We start from the raw sequence: 14665 nt of genomic DNA, 5'->3' as shown, positions 1-14665 counted from the left end.
TAATAAAGGATTGTAGCAATCTAAAGGGAGGAATAATTTATTTATTTAATGTCAATTGTCCAAAGTAGTATTACTCTAGAATCACTTTATTGCTAGAATACATCTAAGCTTACTTTTATATAGTAATAAAGGTATTTTTTGCTTCCTAATATGTATTTCTGTTTTTTAGGATCTTTTAATGCTCTTCTTAGGGAGCTGGTGGCTGAATTTACTTTGACAGATAACTCTGCCAATACAACTACCTCCCTTCTAAGATCTCTCTGCCATTATGATGACAGTGTTCTTCTTGGTTCCTGGCTTCAAGAAACTGATCATAAATCAATTGAAGATCAGGTAGTAAATCATAAAAGAAAAAATGTCATCCTTTTTAAAAAGAGATCAGTCATTCAAAAGTGGTTTTGTATGACTTTACATTGTTACTTAAACAGAAAACAAATTTAAGATGAACCAAGACTTAAGCTGTCTTGACACCTAAAGATAATGTCCTGGTAATTGATGGTTGAGCCATTGTAGTGCAGATAAGCATCTCTAACCCTAGAATTGGAAGTTGTTCCAATTACTCATTTTGCTTTAAATTTAGGCTTTGGCAGCTGCAGCAAAATTATTCCCATCCCTGTGCCAGGGGCAGGGATGGGAAGAGGATTTTGGAAGGAGGGTTTTGGAGGGGCCTTGTTTTTGAAGGACATATATATATATATATATATATATATATATATATATATATATATATATATATATATATATATATATATATATATATATATATGTGTGTGTGTGTGTGTGTGTGTGTGTGTGTGTATATATATATGTATGTATATATATATATATATATATATATCAAGGTTTAAGATTTGGGTAAATGGGTAAATTTTCAATTTTTAGTCGTGTAACATACCCTATCAGTAGCTGTTTAAAAGTTGCTGAAAATCTTCAAATTGCTTCAGATGGCATTTTGATGATGTGTTGAGTTAGGATGTTTAAAAGCAATTTTAGAATCATAGCAAAAATAAATCCTAATCTTTTAAAAGGTCTGACTCTTATTTATAAAAAAAAAATTTATACATTTTACTAACTCCCCATCTTTTCCATGATTTTAGAAAGCATATTTCAAAAAAAAAAGTTTTACAAAATTTTTATTTGGTTATTTTGCAGCTCCAGCCAAATAGTGCATCTGGTAGTGGTGCTTTAGAGCATGACCCATCCTCCATTTATTTACGAATACCTGCTGGTGAAGCTGTTCCTGGTCCTCTTCCCCTTGGAGTCTCAGTCATTGATGCTTCTGTTGCTCTCTTTGGTGTAGTGTTTCCTCACGTTTCTTATAAACACCGGTTAGTATGAATGAAAGTAAAATTAGTTTTTGTAATTATTCCAAATAATTACTAGTCTTAAATTCAGATTATTCTAAAGACTCAGTTTTAGCAAACTAAATATAAATTTCATATTATTTGAAACCATGTTAAAAATTTGTTATTATGAAAAAAAAATCAATTACAGTACTTTAGAAAATCTGTTAGACTGAAAATAAAATAAAAGAAAATTGAATTAAAAAAAGAAAAGAAAAGAAAAGAAAAATCAATTAGGATTTTTGGCTACCACTTTGAGAGTAGCCTGTTAATTCAAGTGATTACCCTGAAAGAGTTTGCTAAATTGTGTTCTGCACTGAAAAAGTTAAAGAATGAAGAAGTTCTCTTAGGGAAAGTTTAATTGATATAAAATTCAGTGCAATTTTTTGATATTTAAATTTTTCTTTTTCCATTGTGTTTTCTGTTATATACTTTCACATAAATTTCACAGCATATGTATTTTGAACATTTATCATATGTGGTAGTAACTCATTTTTGGCACTGTTTTAATTAGATTGGATTACTAGAACCTATAAATGCCTGTATATTAATTCTTGTTAATCACTTGAATTATTTCTTGCTTATGGTTATGACTTATTTGGTTAGGATGTGATAATGATGAGGGGAAAGTAAAATTATGGGCTCCCTCCTAGTGTAGGACAGTTATCTTTGCTTATTCATAACACTATATGATAAACTTAATCACTTACTTTGCATATTTGTATTAGTGGTCACAAGAATGGAGTGTATATGGATCAATGCAAATAAATCTGTCACTGTTATTCAAAACTAAAACTCTACCATAAATGGATTAGTAGCATCATCTTTGTTTATAAAATATAGTATGTAATTATTGCTTGGTTATTTGATTTTTAGAGCTATTGATATGAGGAAGATATAGTTAAAATATGAAACTTTGATTTTATTCCCCCAGAAAGTCATAAATATCTTGATAACTTTATTTCAATATAATTGGTTTTCTTTTTAATCCCATATATTTTATTTTATGTGTTTAAAGTCATTCTGAGATAGGGTCCATGAACTTCAACAAACTGCCAAAATGATTCATTACACAAAAAAGGTTAGGAATCTAGCATGTTAAAAAATAGACAAAAACTATCCCATATTTGGTGGTCAAAACCGTTTACTTAGAAGAATGTCAGCCCTTCTTTTTGGAAAAGTTTTATTTTATAGTAGAGTAAATTTGAGGCTCAGATTATATAACATATTCAAAGTCATACAGCTAGTTACTTACAAAAAATTGGGACAAGCCTCCTGAATCTAGTAAAAATCATAATGTACAAATCTGCCTTTTTATGAAAAAAAAGTACTGAGACTTTATAATAATCCCATTTAGAAGCAGAAAGTTGGGGTTGAATAATGCCCGACATGTCACCTATAGAAACCGATTTGTTTATGTTTAGGTTTGAGTAAACTGTAGAAGTTAACTAACTCAAAGTGGCCCTGGGTGAAGGTCTTTCTGGAGACTAGCTTGGTATTTTTATTACTGATATAAAGACTTATTTGATTTGGGACCCAAGGCCTACCCAGAATACCTAAGGTTGTCCCTGAATCATCTTCATCTCTGGGGATCATTGACTAGGGGTAGGGATCTCATAGATCATAATGAATCTAGAACTGTGCCTGATTTTTCAGGGTTGTTTTTGCCCAGAGTTAGTGTTTGACTTGGTAGGTGGTAAAATATTAGATGTCAGCTTTCTTCTTCTTAGTAGTACTTGAAACTGTCTCATTGCTCTTTAGACAAAATAGCCTAAAAGAATTTTCCTTGTTCTTAAACTGTTATCCTTATTTCTTCAACTTGAGAAATATACAAAACCTTTTTCTTCCTTCAAGTCCTCATCACCCTTCTCCAGGGTTTAGTCAGTAACTAAAGTTGCGTCTCTTGGCCTGAGCCAAAAGTAAATCAAACTCTGCAGAAAGGAAGTGAGGGTACAATATGTAGGAGCAATGTAGTTTTTGTATCTGAGGTGAAACATCTTGAAAACACAATATGGGTATTTTTATGGTTATTGTTCTTTCATAGCACTCATTAGCAATTGAAGTTTAGTATTTTGACTGCTGAATTGCTTGAATTAGGAGTAACATGGATTTTAAGTAAGGCTAGTTCAGATCCAGATCTGAGGACAATGAGAAAGAAATGAAAAAAGGCACTCTGGGATGTTATTTGTTTAAAGTTAGTTCATACTTAAGCTTATTCCATGAGCACTGTTTTTGCATAAGATGAATTTTTAAAGATCTTTATTCCGATATTACAGATTGCAGATGCTGGATCATTTTGCTGAGTGTGTCAAACAGGCTAAAGGTGTTCGTCAGCAGGCTGTACAACTTAATATTTTCACTGCTGTTCTCAGTGCATTAAAGGTAATATTGGCACCAAAAATACTAGTTTGTAGTTATTAATCTGAGTGATAAGGTCATACTTTTAAATAATTTAACATGTTGTGATTAATCATACATCTAATTAAACTACATTCAAGCAGATTGATAGTACTTGAATAGTCTATATTTTATACTGTATCATGTATATTATAATTTACTTTTTTTTTTTTGGTGAGGCAATTGGGGTTAAGTGACTTGTCCAGGGTCACACAGCTAGTAAGTGTCAAGTGTCTGAAGCTGGATTTGAACTTAGGTACTCCTGAATCCAGGGCCGGTGCTCTATCCACTACGTCACCTAGCTGCCCCTATGATTTACTTTTAATTGTAAGAAAATAGAATATCAAAGAACAGTTTCTATGGGGCAGCTAGGTGGCGCAGTGGATAGAGCACTGACCTTTGAGTCAGGAGTACCTGAGTTCAAATCCAGCCTCAGACAATTAACACTTATTAGCTGTGTGATCCTGGGCAAGTCACTTAATCCCAATTGCCTCACAAAAAACCCCCCCAAAACCAAAACAGTTTCTGCTGTCGAATAAACAAACAAAAAAGAAAGTGGGATATAGTTTACTTAATTAGGCTTATAGGACCATAAATTTTAAGTTTCAAGGGACCTTAGAAATCATTGAGTTCAGCACTTTCATTTTATGGATAAGGAAAGTGAGGCTCAGAGAGCCTTGACTTGTCTAAGGTCATACTGGCAGCTAGGTAGTGCAGTGGGTAGAACCCTGGGCTTGAAGTCAGGAAGACTCTTCTTCCTGAGTTCAAATCTGACCTCATATTCTGACTGTATGACCCTACTCAAGTCACTTAACCCTGTTTGACTCAGTTTCCTCATCTGTCAAATTAGCTGGAGAAGGAAATGGCAAACTAATCCAATATCTTTGCCAAGAAATCCCCAAATACGGACACAGAGTCAGACAAGACTGAGTCTTAGTTCCTGAGGAACAAGGATAACTGATTGCAAGAAGGAAAGATAATTTAAATTGTTCACAACAGTATTATACTAAGGTGATGGTTCATCTGTTATTTTCTCATATATGCACTATACATACTTAAATGACATTGTTATCCTTTATTCTTGGCATTTTTTCGATATTTTAATGGAAAATTTCTTATTTAGATTGTTTTCTTTGTAAAGGATTAGCATGGACGGAAACATTTAGTTATATAACAAGTTAACTATGCATTGCTTTGTTTGCCAAAGTTGTTTTTGTAGACAAGTTAATCAATCAGTAAGTATTTATTAAGTGCCTCTTATATGCCAGGCACTTGTGATGAGTGCTAGAAATGCAAAGAAAGGCAAAAGATAGTTCCTGCCCTTGAGGAGCTCACAGTCTAATGGGGAGACAACATGCAAACACTTGTGTAGAAGCAAGCTCTCTACAGGATCAATAGAAAATCAACAAAGGGAATGCACTGGAATTAAGAGAGATTGAGATCTTCTGGGCAATAACCCTAAATTTCAGGTTCATACAGGTTTGGTTATTTGAGAATTCACATAGAGTGTTACTATCTGTGTGTTTCAAAATGATGCTGAGGAGGATGTTTTAAAATAATGTGGTTGAAGAAGATCCACCTAATGAAGTAATCTACATACATGCAAATATTGCAATGTGGTTTATTTTTCTATTTCAATTTGTATTTTGGATTTTTTAAAAATTCACATAGGGCTTAGCTGAAAACAAAAGCACTTTAGGACCTGAGGAAGTTCGTAAATCTGCTCTGACATTGGTTATGGGTGCTCTTGATAATCCAAATCCCATTTTAAGATGTGCAGCTGGAGAAGCCCTTGGAAGAATGGCTCAAGTGGTTGGAGAAGCAACTTTCATTGCTAGAATGGCTCAATATAGCTTTGACAAGTAAGTTTTTGTTTTTTTTTACCAAGAAGTAAGTTTCTCACATAAACAAAGATCATTTGAATAATCAAAACTTAAGAAATTGCCCATTGTTTCTCTATAACCTGAAGGCAAGTGGTAATATTTTTGTGTTTCCACAATTAATTGACTAAACTTCAGAGATAGAGAGATAGTGTACTTTTGGTGGGCAGGAAAATTCCGCTATCCAGTTTAATGGCATTCTATTAGATAAGAGAGAATGAAAGAGTCTATCTACAAGGTGAAATTAGTTACAATTTAAATATTTATAATAATTACAGGAAACAGAGGGATGAATAATTTAAAATAGTAAATATAATAAAATAATTTATATTTGGCTTATAACTGGTTGTTGGTATATATAATATTGGAATTAACTTAAAAATAATAAAGCTACATTGTGAAAACCTTATTTACCAGGAGTTAGGAAACTGTCTGGTCTATTCATCTTTCCTGTGAACAGTGCCCTAAGTTAGCTTCTTTACCTTCCTTGATCTTGGAAATAGAACACAGTATCTGAGAAGCATATCCAGCAGGTAGTTAAACAAGGATAGTTAAGTGGATTAGATGTCATCAGTAGAGATTTCCCAAATGCCAACCAAGCAACTACTTACATAGAGGACTTAATAAGAATACACAAGGATAAGTAATAGTTGAAGTATTTGAATTAAGATTATTAGCTGCAGTGTACTTGAGTTATTGTAAAACCTTACTGTTTTAGAGAAGAGGAAGGAAAGGGTGTTACAGTGAAAAAGAGCACTGTACTTAGAAATTTCAGTTTTATCATCCATGAAATGGGATCATACCTGTAATAAAGGCTTTACAGAATTATTATGAAGACAAAATGAAGTCTTATGTAAACTGTTTTGCAAACTTTATTTTTTTAAGAACTACATAAAAAATATCAGCTATTGATACAGGATACAGCAAAATGTCATAAAGTCACTGTGTCATATTGAGGAGAGCATTAGACTCAGGAGTTGAGACCCATTTCCAATTCTGACTTTTAATGCTAAATATCTTTGTGACTCTAGACAAGCCACTTGACCTGAGTCTGTTTCCTCATTTATAAAATGTCAGTAATAATAATTGTACTACCTACTTCCCAGGGTTGTGACAAAAAGCTCTTTGTAAACATTAAAGTACCACATAAATATGTTATTATTAGGGAGTTAACAAGATCTAGTTCTAGTACTTCTGATAACTCACTGTTATCCTTTACTTTCAGAAATATGACAGGACAATAGTAAAGTATAGTATCATTTTACCCTGACCAGAATATAATGAAGTCAGAAACAAAACAAAACAAAAAGAATAACTACCCAGTTATTTGGTGTTATATGAGTTGATCTGGTTAAGCATATTTTCTAGATATCTGGAGTATTAATCTAAATCCTAGAGCTTCAATTTAACCTATTAAAAATGAAAATCTTTTTAATACTTTACATCAATCTTTTTATATTTTACATCTCCCTGCCTATAGTATGTGGAATTGTTTTAATCTTTTCTTCATGACTCATTGTCACCATTATTAACATCAGTTTTTTATTGTGCTGTAGATGTAGCTATGGAAAAAGTGTGAGACATAGGCCTAAAAGAGTAACTAATCCCCATTCTGAAACTTGCTTTGCTAAACATATCCCTGTCAGTTTACTTGTTGGTCATTTGACCCTTTCTTATAAAGTTGAGAGTGATGTACAATTCTGTGGGACAATTACGTGGCTCAGTGGATAGTTCTGGGATTGGAGTCAGGAAGACTCATCTTCCTGAGTTCAAATCTGACCTCAGATACTTAGTATCTGTGAGATCCTGAGTAAGACACAACCCTATTTTCCTTAGTTCCTTGTCTGTAAAATGAACTGGAGAAGGAAATGGCAAACTGCTCCTGCATCTTTGCCAAGAAAACCCCAAATGGGGTCATGAACAGTTGTATACAACTTAAAAAACCATGGGCTGGTACACAAAGAAAAAAAAAGAAATAATCCTTACCTTCATAGAGCTTATATTCTACTGAGGTTGGAGAAGGAGAGGATATAATATATATACAAGTAAATGTGGTAAAAAAGAGTAACTAACTCCCACACTAACAGTGGTAATAAAGGGTATCAAGTAAGGCTTCACTAGATTGTACCTTAAACTGAGTCTTAAGGTAAAATAAGAATTCTAAGAAGCAGAAATGAGAAAGAAGTACATTCCAGGCATATGGACAGCTCATGCAAATACACAGAGGCAGAAAATGGAATATTGACTATTCCATTTTAGCTTAAATGTCTACTACATAGAATGTAGGGTATATGTATAGTTATGCTGACAGGTATGTATCTTTTTAGCAGTCTCATTCAGAAGATATTATAAGTCTTTAGCTCTATTTTAGCCATAAATTTATTCACTTCTACATTGGGTATTTTTGCTTATATTTTTGTTAAATTTTTCCAAGTCAAACATAGAGATATTATTATTACATAACTATCTATGTCTACCTGTCAGCACCAGTTGGAACTTTCACAAAAATTGACCATGTATTAGGACAAAGAGATAGCGCAAATAAATTTTTAAAAAAGTTCTGTGGAAACTGATCAAGCACTTGGACTCTTTTGATTACTACTGACTGATACTACATTACTTCTTTTTTTGCTCATATATCATATACCACTTCTCTAAAATTCTTCCCAATTTTGGCTCTACAAATAATCACCTTAAATGTAATTTTTTTTTTCAGATTAAAATCTGCTCGAGATGTTGTTTCCCGAACTGGCCATTCATTGGCTCTTGGCTGTCTGCATCGATATGTTGGGGGGATAGGATCAGGACAACACCTCAAGACTAGTGTTAGTATTCTGTTAGCACTGGCACAAGATGGTACTTCACCTGAAGTCCAGGTACAGTGTAATTTTAAAATTGTTTTTAAAAAGATACTTTTTGCTGCCAAATTATAAGCTTTTCAATATATTGTAATGAAAATGCAGATTTCCACCATCATTGCACATATATTGGTCAGATATAACTTATGGACGACAAACTGATTCCAGAAGCAAAAAAGGAGAAAGAGATAAGGCTGTATCTAATTTGAGAAATTGTAGAGTGCTTTCATTGACCCAAAAATTTTGTATCATTTGAGTCTTTGTGTTAAATGAATATCGGGATTCTTTTTGTGTTCTATTCCTCCCTTTCTCTGCCACTAGCTGGCTGTGTGACCTTGGTAAATCATGTTATCTACTTTGACTTAATTTCTTTGCCCGTAAAGTAATTTGTTTTAACTAATTGATCTCAGAGGTTCCTTACTACTTTAAAATTCTGTGATCCTATTCAATTTTGGCTTTGATTTGTAAGCCTGTGTTATTGTTATTGTCTAAAATTTCAAATAACAGTTTAGTACTAATAAAATCTTACTAATTATAGTTTCTTTTTTTAAAATTCAATTTTATTTTCAGTTCCAAATTCTGACTCTCCTTTCTATGCCACCCATTGAAAAAGCAGGAAAAACAAAACTCATTAAAAATGTTTATGCTCTTGCAAAAAATTTTCTGCTTAGCCATGTCTAAAAAAACAAACAAAAAAAAGCAAAAGAAAAGAAAACATGCTTCATTCTGCACTTTTGAGTCCATCAGTTTTCTATCTTGCAATGGATAGTGTATGTCATGACTTCTTTGAAATTGTAGGTAGTCATTGTTTATCAGAGTTCCTAAGTCATTCATAATTGATGATCTTTTATGATACTGTTGTTACTGTATAAATTATTCTACTGGTTCTTCTCACTTTACTTTGTCTAAGTTCATTTCATACTAGTCTTCTCAGATTTTCCTGAAAACAATCTCCATCATTTCTTACAGCACAAAAGTATTTCATCATATTCATATGATGTCATTTGTTCAGCCATTTCCTAATTGATAGGCATTCCTTCAGTTTCTAATTCTTTACTCCCACATTATAGTATACAATCTTTGTGACTTGTTTTATTTAAAATTTATGTTATCACTAATTCATTGTTGGTGGAGCTGTGAACTGATCCAACCATTCTGGAGAGCAATTTGGAATTATGCCCAAAGGGCGATAAAGCTGTGCATACCCTTTAACCCAGCAATTCCACTTTTAGGTCTTTTTCCCGAAGAAATCATGGAAAGGGGAAAGGGACCCACATGTACAAAAATATTTATAGCTGCTCTTTACGTGGTAGCAAGGAATTGGAAGTTGAGGGGGTGCCCATCCATTGGGGAATGGCTGGACAAGTTGTGGTATATGAATACAATGGAATACTATTGTGCTGTAAGAAATGATGAGCAGGAGGAGTTCAGAGAAACCTGGAGGGTCTTGCGTGGGCTGATGATGAGTGAGATGAGCAGAACTAGAAGAACATTGTACACAGTATCATCAACATTGAGTGTTGACCTACTGTAATGGACTATATTCTTCTCACCAATGCAATGGTACAGAAGAGTTCCAGGGAACTCATGATAGAAGAGGATCTCCAAATTCAAGAAAAAAAAAAAAAGAACTGTGGAGTATAGATGCTGATTGAACCATACTATTTCTTTTGTTTTGGGTGCTGTTTTTTTTTTTTCTATTTTGAGGTTTTGCATTACTGCCCTGATTTTTTTCTCTTATAACAGGATTAATGCAGAAATAGGATTAATGTTATTATGTGTGTATATATATATATATATATGTATATATATATATATATATATAAAACCTATATCAGATTACCTGCTGTCTAGGGGAGGGGGGAGGGAGGGAAGGGAGAGAGAAAAATCTGAAATTGTAAAGCTTGTATAAACAAAAGTTGAGAACTATCTTTACATGTAACGGAAAAAAAAAATAAAATACCTTATATGTAAAATTTATGTTATCAATATTCACTGGGGAAATTGATCAATAATTTTTTATTTTTACTCTTCCTGGTTTAGGTATCAAGACCATATTTATGTCACAGAAGCAATTTTGTAGGATACTTTCTTTATTTTTAAAAGAATTAATGTTGTTAAAAAATAATTAGTTGGTCTTTAAACGGTTGGCAGAATTTACTTGTAAATTCATCTGCTTCTGGGTTTTTCTTTGGGAATTCATTTATACCTCTACAAAATAGTTTTTTGGTAGTTTAATTATTGGTATGGCATTGAATAAGTAAATTAATTTAGGTAGAATTGTCATTTTTATTATATTGGCTTAGCCTACCCATGAGCAATTGTTATTTATCCAGTTGTTTAGATCTGACTTTGTGTGAAAGGTATATTGTAATTGTGTTCATTAATAGTTATTGTAAGTATATTATAATTGTGTTCATTAATAATTGTTCTTTAAATATTTGGTAGAATTCATTTGTGAACCCAACTGACCCTGGAAATTTTTTGTTAGGGAGTTCATTAATGGCTTGTTCAATTTCTTTTTCTAAGATGGGCTTATTTAAGATTCTATTTCTTCCTCTGTTAATCTGGGCAATTTGTATTTTTGTGAATATTCATTCATTTCACTTAGATTATCAGATGTATTGGCATATAATTCAGAATGATATTTTAGGCAGACCTGAATTCAAATATGGCCTCAGATACTCACTGTGTGACGCTCTTTAAGGTCACTTTACCTTTGTTTGCCTTAGTTTCCTCATCTGTAAAATGGGGATAATGATAGCACCTACTCCCAGGGTGTTGTGAGGATCAAATGAAATAATAATTGTAAGCCCTTATCACAGTGCATAGCACATAGTAAGACTTGTATGAATATTAATAATTATTAAGATTAGTTTTTTACAAAGTACTTTAGTACTTCCAAGATTTTAATTTAATCTATGGTACCGCTTCCTCTATTTATCCAGATCACAATTTAGCTACAATTTAGTAATTAGTCTATTAAAGTGTCTGTGGACAAAAAATTTATCAACCTCTACCCAACTTGGTGATGAACCTCTCCAAAATTATTTAGGCTGGTCTTCAGACAATAGATACCCAATCTATCAGTGGACCTATGCTTGAAGCCTTTGTAGTTTGGTAAAAGCTGTTAAAGCTTTTTCTATATTGATATAACACTCAGGAACGTAGTGTTATTTCCGTTACATCATGGGGTGGATTGTAAGCAATCAGTTTAACATATACTAATATGGTACCTCAAATAAAGTTAAATGTTTTCCTCTGTTTTCAGACCTGGTCTCTTCATTCACTTGCTTTGATAGTGGATTCTAGTGGGCCAATGTATCGTGGCTATGTTGAACCAACTTTGTCTCTAGTTCTCACATTGCTATTGACAGTTCCGCCTTCACATACAGAAGTTCATCAGTGTTTGGGTCGATGTTTAGGTGCTATAATAACCACAGTTGGACCTGAACTGCAGGGTAAGTGCATTTCAAATTTTGATGTTCAAGAAAAAGACCATTAACCTCCCTTTTCAAAACTCTTGTTCTCAGCCTCATATTAATTTGAGGTTTCATAACTATTTCATAGAACACTGGAAATACACAGTGTCTATGTAGCATCTTATTTTGAATGTAAATTGACTCTAAATGTAAAATGAATCAATTATATTTTAAGGTGACAATTCTTTGTTAAAGAGGGGAAGAAAGACATTTTTGTGGAAAGATTTCTGGTTATTGGGAAATGTGTAATCTTGGGTCAGTCATTTTACCACAACATCAGTTTTTCATCTGAAAACAAGGATATTGAGCTTTATATTGACTCTAGTTCTGTGTGACACAGAGCAAGTTACTTAGCTGCTCTTGGCCTCAGTGTCTTCATCTGTAAAATGGGGCTAACAATAGTACCTACCTCACAAGGTTGTTGTGAAAATCAAATGAAATATATAAAGTACTTTATAAACCTTAAAGTACTAATGTATTTTAGCTATTATTGTTAATAAATTGAGAACTCTTTGAAAGAAAAAATATGATTAATATTTCCTTAAAGATTATATAAGACAGATTTGTAGAATTTGGAGAAATATTTGAACTTGTAATTTTTAGATCCTCTCTCACAAGGATAATGCCAAATATTTATTAAGCATTCATGATTAATAAATGTTTTTGATAATGAAATAGTCTTTTCTTTCCTTCTTTCTCTTCTTTCTCCTTCTTCATCCTCTCTTCTCTACCCTTCCCACTACCTCTTCCCTCTCCTCTCTTTTTCTCCTCCCCTCCCCCCCACCCTATTAAACACTCATACCTATATCAGAACAGTATACAAAATTGTAATTTTCCACTTAGGCCGTTTCCTTTCATAAACTGTTTTCTTTATATTAGGCAGATGGTTTAAATGTGTTTACTCTTTAGAATATTTTCTTTAGCATTATTTATGACATATAATATGGTTTCTTTTACTCATTGTCTCTATACACATTCCATTTGACATTTGTTGAAATTTAGGGTCAAGATGAATCAGCAGTAGCATTCATTAATTTTGCAGGCTATGTAGCTAAACAGCTTTTGGTGCTGTTCAGATTTTTTTCAGATAAGATGGTAAAGGGGTTAAAGAATAGTACAATTTGGGGGCAGCTAGGTGGCGCAGTGGATAAAGCACTGGCCCTGAATTCAGGAGGACCTGAGTTCAAATCCAGCCTCAGATACTTGACACTTACTAGCTGTGTGACCCTGGGCAAGTTACTTAACCCTCATTGCCCCACCAAAAAAAAAAAATAGTACAATTTTTTCCAGAAGTCAAATCTAAAATTAGATTTATTATGCATCTAACAAATTAGAACTTTATCAGAGATATTTTCTACCTTTTAAATAAAGTTTGCTACCCCCAGTAAAGTGGTTTGTGAATCCTTTCATGATAAAATATAATTTTCTTTAATAATTTTTGTGATGAGTCTAATCAAATAATTGTATTTTTCAAAATTTTCTCTTGTACGTGTGATTAGGGAATGGAGCAACAATCTCAACAATCCGCTCTTCTTGTTTGGTTGGTTGTGCAATAACACAAGACCATTCAGATTCTCTTGTTCAAGCAGCTGCCATATCTTGCCTTCAACAGCTACATATGTTTGCACCACGGCATGTCAATCTGTCTAGTCTGGTTCCTAGTCTTTGTGTAAGTATAAAACACTTTTGATTTGCTTGTGTTGCAAGTCCAAAAATTTATTTACTTAGAAAAAAATGGTTAATTCTCATGATTTCTAAATTCTAGCTCTCAGCTTCAATATATCATCCATTAACTCATTCCTGGTACTTTCCTCACTTTCTAAAGTTGCTTTGCCTTTTAGGAAATGTTTCAGTTGACATCCCAAATCTGTCTTGACTAAGTCTTTTGCTTTCCAGACTCTGCTACTTCCTAAAACTTTGAGGGATGGTTAGTTGTAGTATTGTTTCTTGATAAAGGGTTATATTTTATGGCTTCTGTTTCTGATTCTTTGACAAGCTGTTGTCTACTATGTTGTTTTTAAATCTTTTCATTGTCAAGTTAGAGCATGCTATTGTTTGAATGTCCTAACATTCTGTTAGCTATAATACTAAGCAATGATCATGAGATTTATTATAACAAAAATTGTTATAAAGACTTTAAGTTCCATTTCTTAAAGCAAAATTTCCATTAATATTTTCTATATAATTTGGAGTTTATACATTTTTTTTAAACAGTTTCAAATTAGTTGACCACTGAACCTGGTTTAGGAAGATTATTTTGGCAACCATGTGATGAATAGATTGGAGGAGGAAGAAACTAGAAGCAGGGAGCCCTGTAAGGATGTTAAAATCGTCTAGGGGAATGGTGATGAGGGCCTGAACTAGAGTAGTGGTCATGTTTGTGGAAGAAATTTTTTGGAGATAGAATCCATAGAAGTTAGTAGTTAATTGGGATAAAGAAAAATGGCAAAGAGGGCACAAAGAGTCAAAGACCACTGAAAGATTATAAGTTGCCCTTTTTTGTTGGTTTTTTGATTTGGGTTACTTTTTTAATGACTGGTCTTGCTGGATCCTCTTATGCTCCTTTAGGATGTTGAACATTTATCAGATACCTTCTAAAATAATCTTTAAGTCATTTAAAAGTTTATCCTTGTACTTTTAACCTTTGCTACTATCTTTCCACAGTTGTCACTGACATAGCTGAAAAGAGCCACAGGGGGAAAATT

At 33.0% G+C, this 14665-nt stretch overlaps 1 protein-coding gene across 2 annotated transcripts in view; it reads left to right on the top strand.

The window, feature by feature from the left end:
* Positions 1-14665, top strand: part of HEATR5B (HEAT repeat containing 5B) — a 132339-nt gene that overhangs the window by 42145 nt on the left and 75529 nt on the right. For both annotated transcript variants that reach the window (XM_043982842.1, XM_043982841.1), the window contains 7 exons: positions 170-333; positions 1153-1328; positions 3620-3725; positions 5412-5602; positions 8337-8496; positions 11750-11939; positions 13460-13629. In XM_043982842.1, coding sequence (XP_043838777.1) covers positions 170-333; positions 1153-1328; positions 3620-3725; positions 5412-5602; positions 8337-8496; positions 11750-11939; positions 13460-13629 — 1157 coding nt within the window. The remainder of the gene's footprint in view (positions 1-169; positions 334-1152; positions 1329-3619; positions 3726-5411; positions 5603-8336; positions 8497-11749; positions 11940-13459; positions 13630-14665) is intronic.

The sequence above is a fragment of the Dromiciops gliroides genome, chromosome 2 (assembly GCF_019393635.1).
Source record: "Dromiciops gliroides isolate mDroGli1 chromosome 2, mDroGli1.pri, whole genome shotgun sequence".
NCBI lineage: Eukaryota > Metazoa > Chordata > Mammalia > Microbiotheria > Microbiotheriidae > Dromiciops > Dromiciops gliroides.
The sequence above is the reverse complement of the archived record's forward strand: the minus strand, read 5'-3'. Positions and strand labels throughout refer to the sequence as shown.